Source organism: Leuciscus leuciscus (assembly GCF_965113295.1).
Source record: "Leuciscus leuciscus genome assembly, chromosome: 9".
Lineage (NCBI taxonomy): Eukaryota > Metazoa > Chordata > Actinopteri > Cypriniformes > Leuciscidae > Leuciscus > Leuciscus leuciscus.
This window is the reverse complement of record NC_138733.1, coordinates 34,068,044-34,092,601: the sequence shown is the minus strand read 5'-3', so window position 1 is coordinate 34,092,601 and position 24,558 is coordinate 34,068,044. Positions and strand designations below refer to the sequence as shown.

Sequence of the window (24,558 nt, the reverse complement as noted above, 5' to 3'; positions counted from 1 at the left end):
TACTGCACGCTGATTCGCTAAAATGGACTTATCGGGTTGTGATCACAAACAACAAGGGTGCTTGTCGGTTTCTGCTGTAAAACATGAACTCGCGATGCCTTGACAGTGGGCAATACCGGCTTTGGTGACACAACTTGTTTAGGGTTCAGTCACTCTTGTCAGGCGTCTATTTCAGCTGAGGAGATTAACGTTACAAAGACACACCGGCAGACATTATGGTGAGTAAACGAAAATGCGCTTTGGCGGAAATGTGTAGACGGACGTTACGTGAGGATGTGGAGAGTGTCAAAATAAAGGTAATATCTATATTTTACATGTGACACCGATGCATCGTATCGTTAGACGTTTGATCGATGCATCGATCCATTTCGAGTGTACAGTTTGGTGGAGGGGGGATAATGGTGTGGGGTTGTTTTTCAGGGGTTGGCTCGGCCCCTTAGTTTCAGTGAAAGAAACTCTTGATGCTTCAGCATTCCAAGACATTTTGGACAATTTCATGCACCCAACTTTGTGGAAACAGTTTGGGAATTGCCCTTCCTGTTCCAACATGACTGCACACCAGTGCACAAAGCAAGGTCCATAAAGACATGGAAGAGCGAGTTTGGTGTGGAGGAACTTGACTGGCCTGCACAGAGTCCTGGCCTCAACCCGAAAGAACACCTTTGGGATGAATTAGAGTGGAGACTGTGAGTCGGGCCTTCTCATCCAACATCAGTGCCACGAATGCCCTTCTTGAAGAATGGTCAAACATTCCCATAAACACACTCCTAAACCTTGTTGAAAGCCTTCCAGAATAGTTGAAGCTGTTATTGCTGCAAATGCATGAAGCAGCACAACAAGATGGCGCCGATTGAAATGGCATGGTCCTCTGCTATTCTCGTTTGTTTCTTGGTTTATTTGTGTCTATACATTTCTTGTCTTTATTAAGTCAAAATGAGGCCATATCGTTAATATACGATCGCCAAACGCTGCTTAATATCAGATCTACTATAGCGCTTTACTCCTTTGAGGATACGACTGGTCCGAGTTTCAGCCTACCACCTCCACCCCTCTCGATGAACATACCTCCATGGTTACGCCGTGTGCCGTGTGCGCTTTCCTGGAGAAAGCGGCGTAGGAGGAGAGGAAAGCGCGGGGGCCTTGCTGCTAGGCTGAGATTTTGCCTGGCCTCCTCTCGATGGATCTGTCAACCTCGTCTGGATGCTGTGCGGACGGAGATAAATCGCGGCCTCTACATCCCGAGGCGCTCTCTGGAAATTCCTTATCAATGGATTGTACACTTGTCAGCGGACTCGTTGGTGCCTCCTTGCCGCCGCCGCTCACCGCGTCTTCGGCGTGGTGGGGTGGATTGTCATCATCTCCGTCCACTTTGTCGGGCATCGCACATTGTTTCGCAACAGGTCTGTGAATCATCTTCGATCAAAATGGCTCTAGTAAATGCAAGGTCGCTGGGAAACAAGACGTTTATTTTTAATGACTTTATAAACTCTGGCAACTTAGATTTTTTATTTGTGACTGAGACCTGGCTGTCTGTTGGAGATAATACTCCTTTCTCTGAACTCACCCCCCCTAATTATACATTTTTTAATTCACCCCGTTTGTCCGGTCGGGGTGGAGGACTGGCATCTGTTTTTAGAGATGGTTATTGTTGTAGAATCTTAGAAATCGACAGTTTCACAAGTTTTGAAGTTCAAAGTTTTGTGCTGGACTCGATGAACTCGTTGGTGGTGGCAGTGGTTTATCGTCCACCAAAAACAAACAAAAACTTTATCGCCGAGTTCTCTGAATTTCTAGGGGATATTACCCCTAAATTTGATAGAATTCTAATTGTTGGTGATTTTAATATTCATGTTGGTTGTGAATCCGAAGTGTTAGTGAAAGAGTTTCTCAGTCTCATAGAGGCGTGTGATTTTGTCCAGTGGGTGAAAGAACCAACACATGCACAGGGTCATATTTTAGACTTGGTGTTAACACATGGTTTTTCTATTTCAGATGTGCATATCGATGATTTGAGTTTTTCGGATCACAAGCCTATAATGTTTACTGCTGATATTTCTTGTCACACTACTGAAATAATGAGACCTGAAAAATGGTCACGTGTTGGCCTTTTTGCTCCAACTTCGGTGGAAAAATTTTCAGTGACATTCAAAGAGACCTGTGATTTGCTTTCCTCAGATTATCTTGTTAATGTGTTAAATGTGGACGAGCTTCTTAATACGTTTAATTATGTATGCACTAGTGTTTTAGATATTATTGCCCCTATGAAATTAAAAAAATATAAAAACAAAATAGAACCATGGTTAAACAATAATACACGTAGTTTGAGGAAAGCCTGTAGAAGGGCAGAACACAGGTGGAAAAAGGATAAACTCCAAGTATCCTATGATATGCTACGGGAATCTTTAATGACATACCAAAAAGCAGTGAAAGTTGCGAAATCTCAGTATTTCTCTGAGATAATTCGCAAAAGTACAAATAGTCCCAGGGCTTTATTTAATATCTTGAATTCTATTTATAATCCAAACGGAAAAATTTGTTTAGTGGAGTCCTCAACTTTGTGTGAAAATTTTTTGATATTCTTTAAGGATAAAATTGATACAATTAGACAGTCCATTATTCCTTGTACTGACGACCCTGTTGAATTTTTAATTCCTACCAAGTTTTTTAACTCATTTGAGCCGATCACATTGCTGGGTCTAAAGGATTCAGTTGCTAAGCTGAAGCCTACCACCTCTGCATGTGATATTGTTCCGACCCAATTTTTTAAATTGATACTTGATTATGTTGGGGATTGGATTTTAGCAATTATAAATAAGAGCATTCTTTCTGGGATTGTTCCATCCTTTTGCAAACATGCTATGGTGAAACCTTTGTTGAAAAAAACAGGTCTGGATATAAATATCTTATCAAATTTTAGGCCAATCTCAAATTTACCTTACATGGCAAAAATCTTAGAGAAGGCTGTGTCTGTGCAATTGCAGAGCTTTCTAGAAACAAACAACATTGCAGAAAAATTCCAATCTGGATTTAGGAAAAAACATAGTACTGAGTCAGCACTTCTAAGAGTTTTAAACGATATTTTATTATTTGTTGATTCCGGGAACTCAGCAATCTTGGTGCTACTAGATTTGAGCGCAGCATTTGATACAGTTGATCATGAAATTCTTTTAACGCGTCTTGAAAAGTGTGTGGGCATTCAAGGAACTGCCCTTAGTTGGTTTAGATCTTATCTTAGTAATAGAACCTTTTCAGTGGGTATTGGTCGCGCTGTATCATCTGTAGCACGAGTTGCCTGTGGTGTTCCTCAAGGGTCTGTTCTGGCTCCCACTTTATTTTCTTTATATATGTTGCCACTTGGCTCAATTCTTAAGAAGCATGGAGTATCCTTTCATTTTTATGCAGACGACACCCAAATCTATCTCCCTTTGAAACATAATGACAAGCAAGGCTTAGAAACTTTGCTTGCCTGTTTAGCTGATGTACGATCTTGGATGTCTTTGAATTTCTTGCACTTAAATGAGAGTAAGACTGAAGTAATTGTTTTTGGCCCCTCTGTGGGGAAAGCAAACCCGAATATTGATTATGATTATTTAAACTCCTATATCAAACCCACTGTGAAAAATTTTGGAGTTTTTTGGGACTCATCGCTCAAGTTTGACCAACATATAAATTCTGTGGTAAAGTCTTGTTTTTTCCATATTAAACTGCTGTCCAAAGTCAAAACTTTTTTATCTTTTAATGATCTTAAAACTGTCACACATGTTTTTGTTTTATCTCGTTTGGACTATTGTAATTCTCTGCATGGGATTACCTAAATCCTCCATGTTACGTCTTCAGATGGTCCAAAACGCCGCTGCCAGGTTTTTAACTGGGGTTCGTAGACGAGAACACATTACTCCGATACTATCATTTTTAAATTGGTTGCCAGTGTGTTATAGAGTTGAATTTAAAATTTTGTTGTTAGTTTTTAAGGTTTTGATTGGTATGGCACCATCCTGTTTGTCAGATCTTATAAATGTGAAAAAGTCAACAAGATGCTTGCAATCCTCAGACAGCATTATACTGTCATATCCAAGATCAAGACTGAAGTTGCGAGGCGATCGTGCTTTTTCAGTGGCTGGTCCTAGGATGTGGAACAGTCTTCCCTTATCTGTGAGGTCTGCCACGTCTGTTTATGAATTTAAATCTAAACTACAGTCTTATTTATTTACTCTTGCATATCACTCATAATTTTTGATCTCGCTAAACCCAAACTATAGTGTTTTATTGTCTGTCATTAATGTTTTGTGTGTGGTTTTGTTTTATATTTATTAACTTGTACAGCACAGTGGTCAACGTCAGTTGTGTTTATTTGTGCTTTATAAATAAATAAATGAAATGAAATGAAATGAAATGGTGGGCCAACTCCATATTAAACCCTACAGATTAAGAATGGGATGCCATTAAAGTTCATGTGCATGTAAAGGCACACGTCCCAAAACTTTTGGCAATATAGTGTAAATATTACAGCAGCACTCAAGGTGCATGAACTCCAAAAGTTTTAATTGTGTTTGTTCACATGGTTAGTGTCATATATTTGGATTAGTGAACTATATATATTAAGAATCTGAAAAGATTTAGTGGGAATTTATATGGGAATCTGATTCTTTTATTATATATGAAATTATACCAAAAATAAACAATACCTCTGGACTTCCTGCATTCATAGATCACTGCATATCATTAATGAATCAGCATTTTTTTTTTTTTTGAACGAATGTTTTGAATGAATGATTCAATGACAAATACATTTTTAACAGTCACTTGTCGCCACCTACTGGTGTAACAATGTAATTGATACAATCGTTATTTGAAGTGCTAAATTACATTCAAAAGGTGATTTATTTTATTTTATTTGTTTGTGCTCTATTTTGATGGCTTTTGTAGACATCAGTGTTTATATTCGAACTATAAACTTTTATCCCAGTACTTCTGTGATCATTTGAATATTTGTTACACAGAAATAATGATACTGTGTGGTTGAGGCCTGTGGTTGTGAAGCTGTTTCATAACATGACAGCTATTCTCTCTGGATCAGCGGCAGCGCCAACGCAGATTTAAATGTTCCGCTGTGTTTTTGTCAAAAGTTTAATAGTCACAGAAGAATCGTATTTAGGAATGAGATCGTGTGGGTGTTTGAATCGAGATTGTGATCTTTTAATGATCAATCATGCAGCTCTAGTTAGTTAATATCCTTTATTTAACCAGGATAAAACTTTTCTTTGGTTCGATGAGGTTGTGGCTGTATAGTGGAACTGTATTGTGTGGCAAAGAAGAAGAGATGAGAAGAGAAGAGAAGAGCTGCAAGAGAGAGGGGACATTATTTTGATTAAAGATTATGAGGCACAATTAAAAAAGAAAATGTTTTATTTAAAAGAAAATGATTTCCAGATATATTATTTATAACACTGCAATATTCCATAAAAATAGAATTGTGCGTTTTGATTTCATGGTGACTTTAAATAATTAAATAACAATATCTGTGACTTAATACAAAAATACTTCATTACCAGCTGCATAGTTTTTAAATTCACAGATCCACGTGAAGACTCACCACTTCAGAGAGAACCTAAATATTGCTATTGCTGGTCTGGATTGTCAAAGTTTGAGGGTTAAAAACCCTTCAACTCTCATTTTGGGCAGTTTTGCCTCGGATCCTCATGAGGAATGAAGAAGAACTGTGAATGTATTAAAATGAATGATAATAAACATTCTTGAAATGACAGATTTTTAAAAGATTAGAAACATCAATGAATCTAAATCCCCACCTCTATGGTTCCTCCAAAACAATAAGCTGGTAGATCCACGTTAGATCTCGAGTCTACTCGCCGTTGCCAAATTGAAAAATCGTTCAAAATCCTCATTAAAAATCTGTATTTGGATACATCCTCCAAAACCAATATACACACGTCTCATTTTAATAATTCTGGCATATATAATCTATCATTATTCAAATATGTTTTATAAAATTTCACGTGTCATGTTTCAGGCACGCCGTGGACAGCTAAGCCTCGCAGCCGTATATTTTGGGGTCCTTCAGCGTCAGACTGCTGCTTTCTCTGGACAGCATCTTCGGCAATGGCGGATTACGATAACTACGATGACCGGGATCGGGCTTACGGGAGCTTCGGCGGAGGAAGAGGGTAAGAAACCAGCAACAGAGCAGCGGTAGAGCATACTTGAGAGCGTACATGACAGGAGGAAGCGGGTCTGTGCGTGTGAGCGCAGTTCTGCGGGAGCTCAAGCGAGTGTAGGCCACGCAGCCCCGCTATGATGAATGGAGGCCGGGCACGAAACTCAGCCCACATGGGCTTCATGTCTCGCGGCAGACTCCGCATTTCACTGTCCGTGGACGTTATGTGAAGCATTCCTGATCACTTATCTCTATTGAACATGATTATTGATATCATAATTGTGTTGTTTTAGCAGTGCGACGGCGTGTTTTAGCACGATCTGCACTGGGCCTTGAAGAGGGGTCTGACTGACTCCCCTCTATATATATCATTCCCGGTTCGCACGGTACGTTGCTGTTTACGATGAGTATTATTCCTGAAAGATACCGTGGCACTTTCACCTTTTTGGACATGCACTATAATGGTTCTCTTCAAAATACTTTGGAGAATCATGTAAATGCCATGAAAGTGACATGAATATAAATATGTTCATTCTGTTTTAGTTCCCGCTCACGTTGTTCTCGGATCAGCAGCATAAGTCCATGTCCAGTATAATAAACACAGTTTATAGTGTTTTCCCTCCATCAGATCAACCTGATGGCATGCAGATGTCGTTACTTTCATACGTGCATGCTGCCTTTCACAGACATGCGTGACATTTACCAGTTATTGAATATAGAAACAGAAAGCAAGTGCCAGTTTGATGTTTGCAAACCTGTCAAAATGGGTTCTTTACCTTTTGGTTTCATATATACATATATAAACATATATATATACCCGTCTACCTAGAGGGGAAAAAAGCCTTCCTCTGCTGACTGCCAGTTATTTAAGCATATAGTATAACATAACTACTAAAATGATGATTACTAAATTCACATCTTACTGATGATGCATACTATATAATACAGGCAAGCAGATGCGCCCAGAATATGAACGCAACATCCTAACTTGCACTCCAAAAATTTCCCCATAGAAAACCATTATAATGAAAACTAGGTGTGTGAATCGTCACTGGTCTCGTGATTCAATTCAATTACGATTATCATGTCACCGATTCGATTTGGTATCACGATGTGTTGCGATATTACCGGCTACATTTTTGTCAATGAATACAAGCAGTCAGTCAGATATATGAACTCCTTTCTTATTTTATCTGCTCCAAGAAAGTACACTTCCTGAATGTAGTCAATCAAAACTTAAGTCTGACTGGAGCTAGAACTAATAAACACTAGTTAATGCTAAAAATGAATGAAACTGTCAAGTTGTGACTTAAGAAGTTACAGCAATGTTCACACACACGCTGCAAATGTTAAAAGAGTGGGTGCATTTTTTATTACTCACTTTTGCGTTTCTCCTCCCTCACTATTTTATGCAAGTCGCGTATCCGTCGAATGATGTCAGAGAAACATGTTGGCTATAATCGTTTTTGGTCTATTATTGCATCGATACAGAATCGTCCACGTCCGTATCGCGATGCATCGTAGAAACGATTAATTTCAACGCCCCTACTCCGTACAGACAAGCAGAGGAACCCAGAATATGAACACAATGTGAAAAATTAAATGACGCTTATCGTGCCGTTTAGTGCATTGCTTTCATATTTTGGGCTCATCTGCTGGCTTGTATATAGTAGGCATCATCAGTTGGTTGTACGGAGTTTGATCTTTCAATATCGCTGTCTTAGGCCCTGTTTACACCTGGTATTAATGTGTTTTGTTCGATCGGATCGCATCGTCGCAAGTAGACGAGGGAGACACATTCGCTTTTACACCTGGTGTTTTAATCCGTCGCTTTTGTCCACTTCCAACCACATGAGCGTCGTCTACACTCCGGAAGCAATCCGGTCAAATGCGTTTCTGACTACCTCTGGAAGTGGTCAAAAAATGTTAGACCCCGTTTACACCTGTATTTTGCACATCTTAAAGGCAGAGTAAGTGATTTGTTCCAGAAAGTTGAAAGTCTCTTCACATTCGGACCGAATGCAATGATACAAAGTCCTACCCGCCTGTCAACGTATGCATTTCCTTACCTCCGCGCACCTGCATCATCAGCACGTTTCATAGACAGACGTCAGTCGCCGAGAGCCGCAAACAAACAGCAGTCACCTTTTACAGTTCCTCCTGAACCAAAACAACGAGCTTATGCTGCGTTCACACTATTACTACAGTCATTTAGAAGAGATGGAAACCTGTGGCGTTATATTTGGAGCGGTTTGCGACTCATTTCAATGGCAACACTATCAATGTCAAAATGAATCTGCAGCAGTCAGGTGGTACAGCTCAGTGCTCTTTAAGTTGTTTGTTCATTATTATTCTAATGTTATGTGTTAGTTTAACGCCATCTCTCGTCTTGTGACGCTTTGAAAACTGCTGTACACGTTCATGTTTTGAAGGAGGCGTGGCTTTGGAGACTCTGAAGGGAAGGGGGAATCTCATGCTTTTTAAAGCTAACTTGCTAATGCTAGCCGCTCCAAAATTTGCCTACCCTACCATTAATACCAGATGCAAACTGGGCCTTCACTGCATTAAGACACTTTAAGTGTCTTAGACCATCAGTTCTGTGGATGTTTTGCCCTCCTTCTGTTAATCAGCCAGTTTTACGCTGCTATCATATGATCTCTACAAGCTTGATTTATTATCTGTCATAAGTATATGGGTCAGGCTACCATGGTATTTCCATCTGGCCACTGAGCCGTTGTACCACCACAGTACTGAAAGGTTTTAATGTCAAATGTGTTGAGGTTGATGATGATGATGATGATGATGATGAGTACCCAGTAGCAGTAATCTATCATTAGCTGTGGACTGCACAGATCTGAAAACATCAGACGTGCTGGGCTAAGGTGGAGCGGAGAAGTCACACTATATGCTTGTTTCGGGCCTCGGTCTGACACCAGAGGAATGTCTCTGGCACACTGGATCCCAGCAGAAGCTCACACAGATTTGCTTCGCATGGAATAGATCTACTGTTACAGAAAGTAAATGAACACGCATTTTGTTCAAAGCACTTTCTATCTGTCCGATAGCTAGTACTTTTTTCACCAGTAATAGACCGGTATGTGGGGCAAGCCAATATGACATTTGGCCATTTTGAGAGTATTGGCATCAGCTGGAAACTGTCCACTATGTAGACTAACAGAAGTGTTAGTACACCCTCATGCCAGTTTTAAAATAAACAGAAGCCTTGTCAACAGATAATGCTTATATTTACGTTTCAATAATTCGTCTTTTCAACACTGTGATTACTCGAATACTTGTCACAAGTGTTGGTTTGATTTCAGCCTCTTTCATTTACTGTCATTGAAGACGACTTGTGCTTTTTCCAGCTTTCTTTAGTGTTGTAATGTTGCTGTTTGAGCATGAAAAGGGTCTGGAAAGTTACAAGCACAAAGTCACTCCTGAGGGAGTTCTTCTCTATATCAGTGTGAACTGTTTCTGAACTCCCTGAAAACGCTCCCATTATAGTCTTGAGTGTTCCTTGAGATTATAGTCTCCCAGGGACGAACGTCACAATATTCCTCATTTAAATAATTTTAACCCCAAGGCCTGCTCAAAATAAAAGGGTGTGAGCACTGGTTAAGTTGCATTAGTAGTGTGTTGAAATTTGAAGGGGTGCGACGTTTCCAAAACAACAAGTTGGTAGCGTTTGAGCAATCACATCACGCTGTTCCAGCCGACCAATCAGAGCACACGCTGCTTTTCGGAAGGAGGCGGGGCTTCATAGAGACCGGAACTAAACGGACAAAAATCAACCAAAAACAAAATCAAGACTTTGTAAACGGGCATTGCCACCTTTGACGAGAATTTTGCTGATGTTGATTTATTTTGATTTGTAATGACCTATAGTGTTTTATTACTGTAATTTAAATAAGATTATGCATACATCTAATATAAAGGTTAGACAAATCTAGGGTAAGTGTACCCATTAAGCCCACCAAAATCTAAGTTTAGGTTTTTTTTCATAGATTTGGACATAGTTTATAAGAAAAATAATTTGTTAAAATGCAAGATTAATCTCTCATTTGAAATTGTATTAATTAGTTGATGTACATTTTAGAATATAAAATTAAGATAATTTAGGAATGAAGTCAGAAGTCTGGCATGGGCTTAATTGGTACTTTGGCACCATTTAAGCCCGCATCATCATTGATTCACAAAATATATATATAAAAAAATTTATTTTAAAGAAGTAAAACATCAATATATTTATTCAGTGACAATTTGTTAATTATTCAGTGACAATTTATTCAGTAAAAAAAAAAAAATCCTTTTCATTCAAGGTTAGCTTGTGTTGACTGTAGTTTGCATGCGTTTTGTGGCTCTGTACCATTTAAGCCCATCTTTAAAAAAAAGTTAATTTATACAAATAATATTCTCTACAAAACTCTTTTTGATGTATTTATTTGTAAATTAATCTAAAATGAATCACTAAACATTTATTTGTTTTTTTGTTGTTCACATGCTTAATTCTTTGGCAGTCTATCTTTCTGTAAGGCTAATGGTTTGACCTAGAGATTAGCTTTGAACGCAAGCTAATAAAACTCATCTTTCCATTTAAAGGAAACTGATATAAAATGATAAAGTACTATTTGTTCATACACAAAAAACAATACATGTATCTCTTATTTGACATAATATCAATGTAGTTACCAAAGAAATGGCGGAAAATTGCAGAAATGTGTTGATTTCTGAAGGGTCCCGAAACACCAAAGTTTTGGGGTGATTCTGTGTGAGGTCCCCTGAGACAGCATGCACATGGGTGGGGCTAACTCAACATTGCCAAATGTGATTGGTATGCAATAAAAAATGCCAGGGAAATAACAAATCACTGGATTGGTTAAAATAATAAGCTGCATAAAATATAATTTTCTCAGTTTTTTTTATTTGACTTCAGAGTTGAAAGTGGGCTTAAAGGGTACATGGGCTTAATGGGTACACTTACCCTACACTTATGAATTTAAAAATACCAATGGAAATCCGTTTTAAGGGGCAATATTGCTCCTTAATATATATATATTAGTGATGCTCCGATCAGCATTTTTGGGGCCGATCACCGATTACCGATCACCAAAATCATGATCTGCCGATTGCCGATCACTGCCGATCACAGAATGGAAATATGCTAGAGTCAAGAAAATCTTGAAGAACCACCAATATTTATTTAATTGTAGAAAACAAGATAACATAAGGCTACTGTAGGCCACCTTTTCCAAATAAGGCACAGTATAATTTTTCAAAACAAAGAGGGGTCAGGCAGACTACAATGGATGTAGTTGAGGAACTAACTACATCAGATCCAAAAAAGAAAATAATGACAATGACATTTGAGGTTATTAAAACAGTAAGTCCCGCCCCTCGACTGCCAAAAATAAAAGTGTTCGAGCGAGCAAAATCAGCAGGCGAGAGGAGATCAAGCGCGAGAGTGTGGGGAATGATCATGCGCGCGCGCGAGGGCAGAGATGTCATGCGCCCGCGCAGGGTTTGAATGAGCTCGCGAGTTCCCGTTTCCTCGCGCGTAGATCTGTTATCCTCTCGCGAATGTCATTTACCGCGCGCGCCAGCATCAGTTGTGCGCTCGTTTATAATTGCCATTGAATTGCCGTCATAGGAGAACTCATTTTGCCACTGTTAAGCAAGCTCTGCTCTGCTGTTGTGTTGCCGCGCATGCGGAAAAGTTGCGCGAGTTATTTACGTCACGTGATCGTCTTTTTTGATCGGCGCTTTTGGGGGTTGCCGATCAAGCAATTTTTTGCCAATATCGGCCGATCATGATCGGCGGCCGATCAATCGGAGCATCACTAATATATATATATATATATATATATATAATATCATTGAAAGTATATGCAGTTGGAAACATTTCTACTGGTCAACTATTAAATGTTAAAGAAATGTGTATCCGAAGCAAGGTTTTTGTACCACAGATTAATGTGAGCTCACTTAATATAGCACACATGTCTGATTCAGACATCCAGGAGAAATGCAGGATACTCCTCAGGGAAAACAACCCATCCACCACTGCAGTTCAGCTTGACTCATTCCTGGTCATGTATATGTGAGGTTTTTTGTCATGCATAATGCGAAATCATTGGATGAAGAAGAATCAACCGATGGTTCACATTTATAGATCAATAATTCAACCGTATTCCTGTTATTTCTAGAAGATGTAGTGTTGACCAAGTTGTTTGCTTTTGGGCTTCAGACCCCGAGGTGGTGGCGGTGGCCAAGGCGGACCCCGAAAGCAGAAGGAACTTCCCTCAGAGCCTCCCTACACAGCGTACGTCGGCAACCTGCCCTTCAACACAGTGCAAGGAGACATAGATGCCATTTTCAAAGACCTCTGCGTCAGGAGCGTCCGACTAGTCCGAGACAAAGAGACAGACAAGTTCAAAGGTTGGCTGATCTATGTGTCACAATGCATGTTTAATGTGGGACATTGTTTGCTTACTACTCATACTTGGTTTTAGGAAAGCATTAAACGTTGTTCTGCAGACATGAATTACACCTCAAAATGTGTGGCTAGTTTATCTTACTATTGCACAATGGGAAGGATGTGGTTCAAGCAATGGCCAGGGTCAAGGGTTTGATCCCACATGCTGTTAAAACATATTTGAATGAATCGAACATCGATTTGAATAAAAGCATTTGCTAAATGGTCAATTGTTTTCTTGCTCCAGGTTTCTGTTATGTAGAGTTTGATGACTTGGAATCTCTAAAAGAGGCTTTGACGTATGATGGCGCTGTAAGTCACTTAATTACACTCTTTATTCAGTTGTTCATCATCTAATGCAGACGTAATGAATGCACCGTTCAACAGTTTGAGGTCAGTGATCAGTGAAGCACCACTGTTGTAGAAACATTGTAGAAATGTGAATACAGCTTTGGTGAGCATAAGAAACTTTTCCCCCTAAAATCTTAAAACCGACCCCAAACTTTTGAGCGGTGCGGTGCTGTTTGATATATATCGTGTGTTCCTGATTGTTCTCTTACAGCTACTAGGCGACCGATCTTTGAGGGTGGATATCGCTGAGGGCCGAAAGCAAGAACGCGGCGCCGGAGGCTTCGGCTTCCGGAAAGACGACAGAGGAGGAGGTAGTGTGTGTGTGTGTGTGTGTGTGTGTCGAATACTGCTGTCATTCATTAGCACAGTCTTTTATCTTATTCTTCTGTTAGTGCTGTTTACTCACATTATAGCACGCTTTTCTGTTGATATGTGTTGCATGTTGTTTTTCGTTTTAAATACTGAAGTGTTTTGAGTCTCAGAAAAATTAGCAATGCTAGGGCTGGGTGCTCTGGTTTTATTTACAGTAGAGTTCTGTCACACTCTGTATAGATTGTATAAATGTGACCCTGGACCACAAAACCAGTCACTTGGGTCAATTTTTTTTAAAATTGAGATTGATACATCTTCTGAAAGCTGAATAAATAAGCTTTCCATTGATGTGTGGTTTGTTAGGACAGGATGATATTTAGCTGAGACACAACTATTGAAAATCTGGAATCTGATGCTGCAAAGAAATCGAAACATTGAGAAAATCGCCTTTAAAGTTGTTCATTTATGTTGGCGATTGTGCTGCATTCACTCTAAAATAAATGTTTTATATATTTACGGTAGGAAATTTAGAAAATATCTTCATGGAACATGATCTTTACTTCATATCCTAATGATTTTTGGCATAAAAAAAAAAGTATAATTTTGACCCATACAATGTATTGTTGGTTAATGCTACAAAATATACCCGTGCGACATATGGTCACACATAGTGTTTTTCATTAAAATATAATGATAAATTACCCAGTCTTCAACTCATCACATTTATTAGTGATAGTCGGCATGAAATGGCTTTTCACACTTTGGACCCTTTTCACACACTGTGATGACGCGTTTCCTCAGTTACTAACATCATAAATCTTGCAAACTTTTATTAATACATAATTTCATAACTCGATCTTTCATTGAAAATGACAGATATTTTTTTCTGCTGACAAGTGCAACTCCATTTTGCCTTGAAGAAATCCTCATATGGCATTAAAAAGCTATACTACTACTACTGACATATAGCAGACTTCTCCAATCATTTAGTTCGGTTAACTCCTGCCCCTCCACAAGCGACTGCAGACTCTCCTTCACTCCACTTCTGTTGTGATGACCGTTCACATGCACCCTCATAATGCTATTATAATATTTTGATTAAACTTTACCTCATGTAAACAATACTTTGATCAAACGAATGCAGTTAAGCTCATAATCGTATCAGCCATAAATGCAGTAAACAGGCGTGTAACACCTTGATCACATTATTACTGCTCTGACCAAAGTGCGCGTGTGGTCGGACGTATACGAATGACGTGTTCACACAACTTTGTGAATGATCTCGGTGACGTTATTCTGCGTAGGCAAACCCCAGTTACAGCGGCACGGCGCCGAATAATATCCAATACGGAGTGGCCAGGAACACCTGCCTACTGTAAACATAACCACACTACTTTAATGAATAATCAGGATAATAAAAATAGCTTGTAAACAGAAGTTTTGCTCGTTTCTCATTTTCGTTAATGTAAAAAATCGCATTATTGGTGGTGCAAATCATAACATAGTTATTACTCTATTGCGATTTATACATTTTTCACGGTTGCTAAAAAACTGACCTAGAATTTATTTGATGGCATTTGATCAGTTTGCCATTTCACAATGTATTCTTTTTTTTTTTTTTTTTTTATGTATCTTGCTGTCTTTAGCAATTTAATCTTTTAGTTTCTAAATTAGTAGAAAGTAGGAACTAAGTTAATATAAAGGAATTTGATGATGTGACGTGCCCGACCACCAATGCTCAATAATGCTGTGTGTCTTCTGTCTCTTACTCTGAACTGTTCTGCTTTTGTTTTATTGTATATTGCTGCACAACCTCACTGCTCATACTACACAAACAGAGCATTCCTCTAGCTGGGCTTCTCACATTCATTGTTCATTTCATCTTTAGATCTTTTTGTTCTCTTCTGTTTTTCACTCCTCAATAGAAAAAGCCTTTCTAGCTCCTTTTCCTTCCCCTCTAACAAGCGGAGGGCTTTCTGATAGGCCGGCTGGTGTCTTCCTGTGCGCAGTCTTGGCTGATGATCTGATTGGTTCAGTAGACGCGTTATCTGGGTGGGCCTCTCTTTCACCCTGATCTCGCTTTTGAATTGTTGCCCCTATTAAACAGCCCCCCCCCCCCTGTCCCTTTCAGGCCGTGGTGGCTCACGTGGGGGCCGAGGAGGGGGACGTGACCCCAGAGACGACTACGACCAGTCTGGAGGAGGTGCGGAGAGTGAAATGGGCAAGAATTCGATCCTTTTGGGCTTTGGCTCTACTTACAAATTTGTTTGTTTTTTTAACAGGAATCTGTGGACACATCTGTTATAATGCTTTTACCACAGATAATTCAGAAGCGTTCCTCTTTTGTGAAAATGAACTTAAAACATGTTGACGAATAAATATACTCAACGAACGCCTAGTAAGCAAGCGAGCGTGAGGAACATTATGCCTTAGTTTTATGAGTGACGTTTTAGGACAAGATTTTGGAAGTAAAAAAATGTATTAATTATTATTGTGACATTTTCATTACAATTAAGCCCTGTAATGTGAGTGTAGTAATGAATATGTCTGGGCACTTAATTTATTATTTAACAACGTTAATAAAATCGGCATACATTCAGTACAATGTGTACTTTTTTCCCCACACTACGACAATAAGCAATTTTCTTTCACTTTTTGTATTTGTTTTTGGGGTGAAAAATAATTGCCATTGATTATTTTTGTGACTTTCACCCCATTACAGAAAACATGGTTCACTCTCTTTTACAAATTGAGGGAGTCAAAATGAACATAAACCTCATTGAAAATAACCCCGAATATTTCCCAGAAATAAATGTACCTGAGCCACAGGACTTGCATTATCGGCAGGGAACTCGGTATTGTTTGTTTGTGTGTTTTGTTAATGGCTTTTTTCATAGTTAATTTCAAGTTGGTGTTTTGTACATTGATCTCAGGGACTCCATCTCATTGCCATCAGTCATGTTGTCAGCGGAGTCAAACGTCCTCCCTAATTGAAGTTGTCTATAAATACTGATCTAGGATCAGGCTTCTCACAAGTTTTAACTTCTTGCCCAGAGCCTTTCCTGGATCAGTACTTTGGCACAGCTTTGCAGTGGATTGGGAGAGCGATGCACCAGTTACTCATGCATTTCCTTTTCCGCTTCCTTTTCCCACAGGATTTCGAGATGATGACTTCATGGGCGGGAGGAGTCGAGGAGGCGGGCGCCCGGCGGACAGAAGGGGGGGTGGAGGCATGGGACGCTTCAGAGAGGGGGGCGGACCTCCTCCTCGCGGAGGCTCGACAGACTTCAGAGAACCTTCTGATGGTCTCGCAGATTTATTCATTCTCATGAGAGCGGATACCCTTATATGTGTGCTTTAAAGTCAACATGAAATCAATATGCACCCCATTTACTCCATCAACAGCAGGAACATGTTAAAGGTCCCATATTGTACACCTTTCTGAAGTTTTATTTTAGGTTTTGATGTCCTTAAGAATATATATTTGCGGTAGAAGTACCAAAAACCATCCCAATATATTTTTACAGCTCCTTTCTCAGGAGCTCTGCTAAGAACAGGTCGATTTTGGCCTGTCTGATTAATATTCATGAGCCTCTCTTCTGATTGGCCTGTTGTTTTCTGAGTGACGCACGGCCAGGCCGACCACAGGTAACTAGGGTCGTGTATGCTGTAGCCTGCTGTGCTGTGGCTTGGTGATGCTCACAAGTAAGGTGAATTAAACACCTGTAATGATGGACATTGCTGAGGGAAATATTCTCCGGCCTTATATGTTCGAGCCGGACTCAGATCCCGAATCGGCGACGACAGGAGACAAACAACCACCTCCTTACTTCCGGTGTTATTGTAAGAGTATTATAATTACCATTACATCAATGCTGCACGCAGATTTAATGTTAATGCTATTTTATACTGTCTGTAAACAAACTCAGACTTTTTTTTTTGGCAAATTCGATCTAAATCTCCAAAATATGTACGTTAATAGCTAGTTATACACTGATTTTGAAACTCTTAATTGCTTTTTAATGTAGCGTTATCAGACAGACACCGAATGCTGTAAGCTATAACTATTGTTTTCCTACTGATACGGTAAGTTGACGTGCTACAATTTCTTTTACAATGTTTCGTTCTTCTGTAAATGGTGTACTTGTGGTTAATGTGCAAGGATGCCCACAGAACTCGAGAACATGAGCTGCGACTGACGCCCAGGGGAAACTTGTAAAACTATGAACTGTAGGGACCGCAGCATCTTTGAGGAGAAGCTTCTTTGAAAAGCCGGCATTGAGCTGTTCCTGATTGACGAAGTGAAGCCACTTGTGAACTGTGCAGAACAGACGGTTAAAGTCGAACTAATGGCTGTGGCGTTTCTGAATAAATAAACATTAGCCACTGTTCTCTTATATTAATGTTGTTCGGAAGCCTGTGCAATGATGTGGTTTCCTGACGGTGGGCAGTGCTCGGTGACTCTAGTTCTGACATCACATTTATACGGAGGTCACAACTACTTTGTGCAGGCTGTGTGCATTTGTCTGTGGATTGACTGTTTTGAAACTTATATGGTAGTATATCCCTTAGACCTCAGTTCTGAAAAAAGCCAGGAAATTTCAGTTTTGACAATATGGGACCTTTAAGACTTTTAGCAAAATGTAGTAACTTGCTCTTATTTTCAGCATTTTACACCAATGTAAACCAATTTATTATTAATATGAATGACTAATGTTACTTAGACACACAATATACCTGTACCGTATCTATTTTAGAGTTTAGTTTTTTAAATTTATAATATGTTATTGTTTTAATATTTATTAACTTTGACATCTAATCTTCACTTAAATTCAATCCGTTAAACAAAATCTTTAGCAAATGTCAAGGTTTTGTGTCTAAATTTGTAGATTTGAATTTGTTTGTTTTTTAACCAAGGCAATATAGTATAAAATGTATTGATGTAACTTTACAATAAGGTTTCATTGGAGCATTATGAGCAATACTTTTGTTACTGTATTTATTCATTTTCGTTAATGTTAGTTAATGAAAATACACTTGTTGTTTGTTCGTGTTAGTTCACAGGGCATTAACTGATGTTAACAAATACAACACTTGATTTTAGTAATGTGTAAGTAAATGTTTAAATTACATTAATATCAATAAATGCAGTAGATGTATTGTTTGTTAACTAATGAAACATTATTGTAAAGTGTTACCAATTAAATTAGCCATTTATCAGTTATTGAAAATATCAAAAATCAGAATTTAATATTTCTTAACATCCATAATGTTAACCGATTATAATGAAAAGAATGGATTTTTAGAGAAGCTGCATTATATCCTAAAATAATACTATTGTTTTAGGATATTATGCAGCTTTTCTAAAATCTTTCATTATTCAATTCATTTTTAATTTAAAGCCAAATAATGTTAATGCAAAGGAAAGGTTATAGTTCCCAGCAAGTTGAGGCTCAAATAAAAATGGCCTCTTTTTTTCATCCACTCTACAATTGACTCCACAAACTCATTCAGATTGGCCATCGTTCTGGCATGGAATGCCTACTTTTAATGATTTTAATGATGAATTCCCACTGAATCAAATCAAGTTCAGCCCAACTCCCCTTTAATATACTGTCCATTAAAATCTTTCTGCAGAAGTAAAATGGGTTGCAGATACCATTTCATGTTGAACTCAAGTTAAGTTATTGGCACTACATAAATTACTCAACAACAACATCTAACGTCTCAATTATGTTGGTTTTTTCACAGAGGAAAGAGCGCAGAGACCAAAGCTACAGCTGAAGCCGCGTACAGTGGCAGGTCCCCTTAACCAAGTGGCCAACCCCAACTCGGCCATCTTTGGGGGTGCCAAACCCCGGGAGGAGGTAATTCCCAAAGACAAACACTAAGAGACTGCTGCCTCCCTCACCGCTCCAAAAGGAAGGAAGGAAAAAGGAGGGAGGGATAGAGAAAGAAGGGGAGGGATATATACGGGGAGGGAAGGTCGAGGTACAGGGACAACGACGACGGAAAATAAGCGTATCATGCCAACGGGAATGCGATAAGGCCTCTACCATTCCTACCTGTTAGAGATGAACGGAGTCCCCACTTCTGAATTCAGATCGTGCGACTATATATTTATTCAACGGAAACAAATACACGAAACCACGCCTACATCGATCGATCGTCATGACACCTGCGCACACCAACGAGCAGCTCGTGAATGCATGGCAAAACAATGGTTTTATGTCCACCTTTGCTTCCCTGTAATTAGTGCCTGCTCTGTTACTGTAGTTTTCGTCGGGGGAAAGTTCTTTCACATCCTTGGTGAGATTCGAAAGGTGTTTTATTGAGCTGTTCTCCTCAATGGAATGGAAACTGGTTTTTAAATGTTTCTTTTTTGGTTTGTTTTATAGACGTAGACTAAACTACACACGCCGAGCCCTTTTATCGTGCGAATAACGACGCCGTTTTGGTTTGTGCGCTTTCATTGCGGGGCAGCTAGCTAACGTTTCCATGGTTGGCATTCAATTTATATTAGCGTTCGCCAAAAGCAGTATTAGGTTTGTTGGATTGAACTACCGTTGTTTTGCATTTTTGTTCTTTGGATTTTTACTGGACTGCACCTTTGAAGTTTTTGTTTGTTTGTTTGTTTGTTTTTGATGTGATTTAAAAAAAACGGCACGAGCTCCTTCGCGATATCAGACGACTTTTCCGAAACGCGCACGCAAACCTTCGACCGCACACTGGAATGTACATGTGGTGCTTCTCCTCTTCCCTAGTCCTTATCGTGTCTGTAAATTGGCGTGTCAAAAGCACAACGTAGTCCAGTCGTGTACAGTCAGCGTTCGGTTTCGGAGCCGTGCTTCTTACGATGTTAATCGGTAGATCTACTCAAGTTCGACCCACCGCAAATCTTCCTGTTAGTGTTTGAACTGATTCTAATAATTGCTTTGTCAAAAATGTTCATATGCAAATGTCAACTTTTCACCATCTCCTACAATGGACCCTGTGTAACCACTCTGTTCTTGTTTTGTTTTATGTTTCCGTTCTCTTAAGAATTAATATCTGTGTCAGTGTGGCTGCATTATTCCGGAAGGCTATACTGGATTCTACTGGCTTTGATCACCATAAAATCTTTCAAAGACTTCTCCCAGTGACGCGCAGGCAGGGGCACGAGGTGCTGGTCTCCTCTCGAATCCAAACAAGCCCTCATCCGATTGGCTTAAAAAGCATGTGGAGGTGGGGGCTCTAGAAAGAGGGCGGGGCATATTCTTAACTCCGCCTCTGCCTGTCCTCGCTGACTCCTCCCACACGCCTCAAAGAACCCAAACTTGGAGGACAACATCTCCCGGTTGATTTCCATTGTGTTTAAGGACTTCAAAATATCTCTTTCCCTCTCCAAAGTATCTTTGTGTTCCGAATTTGTAGACACGCGGACGTAATTGCAGCCGTGTGCTTTTTATATTTTGCTCTTTAAATTTCTTTACTGTATTTGAAAATTAAAACGTTGAGCTTGATTCTTAATTAAACCATTTCACAGTGAAGAGCTTTTTTTGAATCTGTTTGAATTCTTGCGTTGTCTTTACGAAAGATTTTCCGAACCTGACCAAATCTGGCTCATCCAGAGCTTTCAGGAACAATGTGCCACATGTATTTCATTCACTTAGAAGAGCAACATGCATGCATGATAGGTTTGGTTGGTGACACATGGGTCTACAGCGACATCCACAGCTTGACGGCAATGTATTTCTTTCCAGGACAAAAAAAAAAAAAGTAGAAACTATGATCCATAACACCGTCAGTACTGCCTTTCCATATGAAGCGTATTGAACAAAATTGAACTGCTCGCACATTTCCAGACACGCCGGTGACGCCGGCCGCTGTACTTTCATCTCCTAGTGGATCGAGTGTAGAGTCCTCAATGGGAAATCCATGTCGCAATCCTTCTCTTCGCATTTTACTGGATTATGAGGAAGTTCAAAATTGTCTTCTTACTGTACTATAGAGGTCGGCTGTTTTTATTCTCTTGTTTTTCTTTTCATTTTCCTACACTGTTTATGGCAATAAATTGTATCATCTTACAGTGTTTGAAATGAATGTTTTGACATAGGATAATGGGATGAATTTATGCTGTGTCCTGTGAAGCTATATGGTGTTTGAGTCATTTAAAGAAAAAGAAAAAAAAAAGTTATTTTACCAAAATTTCACCTGGTAGTAGTTGGTTTATCACAGCAGCTTCAAGTTTTTGGGGATTGTGTCGTATGCTTCAAGAACAAGGTAACTTGTCCATACAAGACACAAAGTCTTATCTTAGTTGGGTCAGGAATGGTCTATACACTGAGTCAAACACAGGAAGTCTTTATTTTCAACATAGGAGACACGTGATGAGTGATTGTTTTGCATTTGTAAAGAATAAAAGATTTGAAGAGGAGACTATGGGTTTGGGGTGTCAAGTGATATAAATACAAAGAAATATGGGGAAACAATGCCTTGTTGGGTGATTCTCACTTTAGAAATGTCTTGCTTATATTTCACTGTAAAGAAAAAAAATCCTAAAAAAGTTAAGGTTAGTTGTAGGACCATGGCGTATTTATTATTTTTTTTAATTAGGAGCTATATTTGTATGATAGTGCCATATTTCATTTGTGAAAACAACTGAGGGATAGAAATAGGCCTATAGAGTTCAAAGGATCATACTCTACATGCGAATTGTTCAGCTGACTAAACGTATTTCCAAAACGTCTATCAATAGACAAACAACATAAAACAGTTTGAAAGTTGTGAGATTTGAAAATGACGTGATCTAGTACCGTTCGTAGCGTCACAGCTGAGTTACAATCCAATATGGCGTCTGCCCTGACTCTAGACCAAATTCACCGCAGCGCCATCTTTGATTTTAACGGGAATGAAATCGAGGCTGTGTGGGAGACAGGCATCTCTTCAGTGGGTTGTACCTGGTTGTACTGTTATTTAATGGGTTTTTGTTTTGTTTTGCTGACGAAACACTGCAAAAATATCTTTCCGAGAAATTCCAGTGGACAATATACCCCAGACAATATGAGCTGTGGAAAAGTGTTAAACAATGTAACGTTAACTATGTGATTTAAGCCTGCTCTTTACAACATCCATACAGAAAATGCGGCAAGTTTATATCCCTCACAACCTCAGTTGAATACCTGCCATGGCGCTGCTCTTATAAGGTCTATTACTGAATTGTGAAAATGTATTTAATACAATTTTACATAATTTTAAATACATTTTTGAAATATGACTGTTTTTAATAAGATTATTAGTTTTATTTATTTATTTTATTTTTTATACAATGATAGTCATGAAAATAATGTTAATGCAAATTGAGTTCTGCAGAATACAATTTCTACTTAAAAATTATAATAATAATAAAATAAATGATTTGGGGCTACATGACAGGTTTTGCAAGATTCGTTGTTTGATATGCTTTTCTTTACCTGTACAGTGAGTGAAGATAATACTTCTAATCGATACATTTTGACACAAGAACAACGTCCCTGTGGTCAAAATATCTGGATCACACCACCCTTGAGAAAATGTTTGTTGTAAATGATTAGTCCAGATTATAAAATGTGTATCGAAGAAAATGCACATTCATTTTTATGTGTGGTGATTCATGGAGTCGCATATAGGCTTTAGGTTATATAATCAGTAATATTTAAAGTTTAGGAGTAAACGAGGGTTCTCCAGTCAATCTTCCATACAGTTTTCACTTTATTTCACAATCCGTTGCACTTTCTATTTGATTTCAGCAGAGGTCGCTGCCTTCTACCTAATTTAGCTTAGATCGTAGGAAATGAACAATCTCTACAGTGAGTTCGGTTTGTATTTAAGCTATCATCAAGGATAGACTTTCAGAATTATACTCTGGTCATTCTCAAACACTTCAACATTTATAATTATAGGTTGATTATTTAAAAAGTTGATTGTTTGCTAATAGCCTACTTAAGTTGTGCTTTTATATCACTTCCTGGCTAACTGTTAGGAATATCAAAAATGACTAATAATATGGGACTAATCAAGATGGAAAGTATTATTTATTAGTATAAGTGAGAAATAAAAGCAGATTAATTAAATACGAATGAATGACGTCCATTCGTTTAAATGTACATCTCATTTTAAGACATTTAAGATAGAGCCAATTGGTTAGGTACAATGTTTAAAATTAAACTGATATTACAGTTTTCCAGGTATAAATGATCGTCCTGGTCCAGAGACGGGGTCATGTGATACATGTTATTTTTCTCAGCGCTGGCCAGAATGGACCAATCACAGTCATTTGCGATTAACCGGTTTTGAGAGTTAGGTAGTATTTCCAATTGTTGGTCAGGTACCAATTCGTTGAATAATATATTATTTAATGTATTATTTTTAGTGTTGGAATATCTCAAATAAAGAAAAAAATGAATTCGTTTTTGAAAGCCTCACAGATTATTATTATTATTTTATTTTTTACAGAGAATTCACAACAACAAAAATCCTATTAAACCGACCTTATTTATTTTATATTTAATGGCCAGTGAGTCAGTGACTCGTAACTTTAAAATGGGTGCGTCAAACTAGTTGATGATCGACGTGCGCGTTCTCGTGTTTTGAAAGAAGATGACGTGCTCGCCCTCCAGTACCCACTAACGAACTTCGCGTAATTCGAAACACCAAAAGTGTGTGTTCATTCAAAAATCGATCGAAGAGCTGAACATCTTTCCCAATGCCTTTAACGTTATTTGTTTGGTAAGGATTCGTTTCATTCGAGGTAAGTTTAATAACGTCGACTCGACAGAATAAAGACAGCAAGTTAGACATGAAACAAACTCTGCTCTCTTTTACTTTCACTCACACTAATATATATCTTGAATGTTTTGAGCGATGTAACGTTAATATAAACGTCTTCCCTGTACTTTTCGCCATTACACTCTTTAGTCTTGTTTTCTGCGCTCGTGACCGCTTGTGAACGTGTCGCATGATTCTTTAAAAAATACATAAAACTAGTCCAAAGTTCTGATACTGTAACGTTACTATACTAATAACTGAAAGTTTGTTTTAGTGACTATAGCTTGAACTATAAGTATAATCCTGATTATATTGCTTTGTATACACACTTTGAATAAGTGTATGAATACTGTATCATTCTAAAACTCTGCGTAACGTTAGCGTGAAAATGTTTTTATGCTCTTAATACTGCTACTTTTCTGCGGGACCATTTGGTCTTGGTGAACAAAAGTTTTCCTGTTTTAAAGAG

At 38.6% G+C, this 24,558-nt stretch overlaps 2 protein-coding genes across 10 annotated transcripts in view; both read left to right on the top strand.

The window, feature by feature from the left end:
• The first annotated feature begins 6,047 nt into the window (after nucleotides 1–6,047).
• eif4h (eukaryotic translation initiation factor 4h) lies at nucleotides 6,048–20,833 on the top strand. 3 transcript variants are annotated; one of them, XM_082180730.1, is made up of 8 exons: nucleotides 6,048–6,182; nucleotides 12,414–12,604; nucleotides 12,889–12,953; nucleotides 13,204–13,303; nucleotides 15,436–15,525; nucleotides 16,460–16,609; nucleotides 19,056–19,171; nucleotides 20,346–20,833. In XM_082180730.1, exons 1-8 carry the CDS (start codon nucleotides 6,118–6,120, stop codon nucleotides 20,349–20,351), a joined length of 783 nt encoding a protein of 260 aa, XP_082036856.1. In that variant the 5' UTR covers nucleotides 6,048–6,117; the 3' UTR covers nucleotides 20,352–20,833. The 3 variants fall into 3 exon arrangements, with proteins under 3 accessions (XP_082036856.1, XP_082036858.1, XP_082036857.1); XM_082180732.1 differs by lacking the exon at nucleotides 15,436–15,525; XM_082180731.1 differs by lacking the exon at nucleotides 20,346–20,833 and having other exon boundaries at nucleotides 15,436–15,507; nucleotides 19,056–19,210.
• Nucleotides 20,834–23,902: 3,069 nt separating this feature from the next.
• The window catches only part of rffl (ring finger and FYVE-like domain containing E3 ubiquitin protein ligase), a 54,245-nt gene continuing 53,589 nt past the window's right edge, over nucleotides 23,903–24,558 (top strand). For 4 of the 7 annotated variants that reach the window (XM_082180696.1, XM_082180702.1, XM_082180695.1 and 1 more), the window contains exon 1: nucleotides 23,903–24,072. The gene's annotated coding sequence lies outside the window, so the exon portion shown is untranslated. The remainder of the gene's footprint in view (nucleotides 24,073–24,558) is intronic. The other 3 variants (XM_082180699.1, XM_082180700.1, XM_082180698.1) reach the window with 2 other exon arrangements.

Bases quoted from the DNA above. Each gene is read 5' to 3' on its own strand.
- eif4h (XM_082180730.1), top strand. From the start codon at position 6,118: ATGGCGGATTACGATAACTACGATGACCGGGATCGGGCTTACGGGAGC. The intron at 6,183-12,413 runs GTAAGAAACCAG...TTTGGGCTTCAG, and splicing joins AGCTTCGGCGGAGGAAGAGG to ACCCCGAGGTGGTGGCGGTG. The intron at 12,954-13,203 runs GTAAGTCACTTA...GTTCTCTTACAG, and splicing joins CTTTGACGTATGATGGCGCT to CTACTAGGCGACCGATCTTT.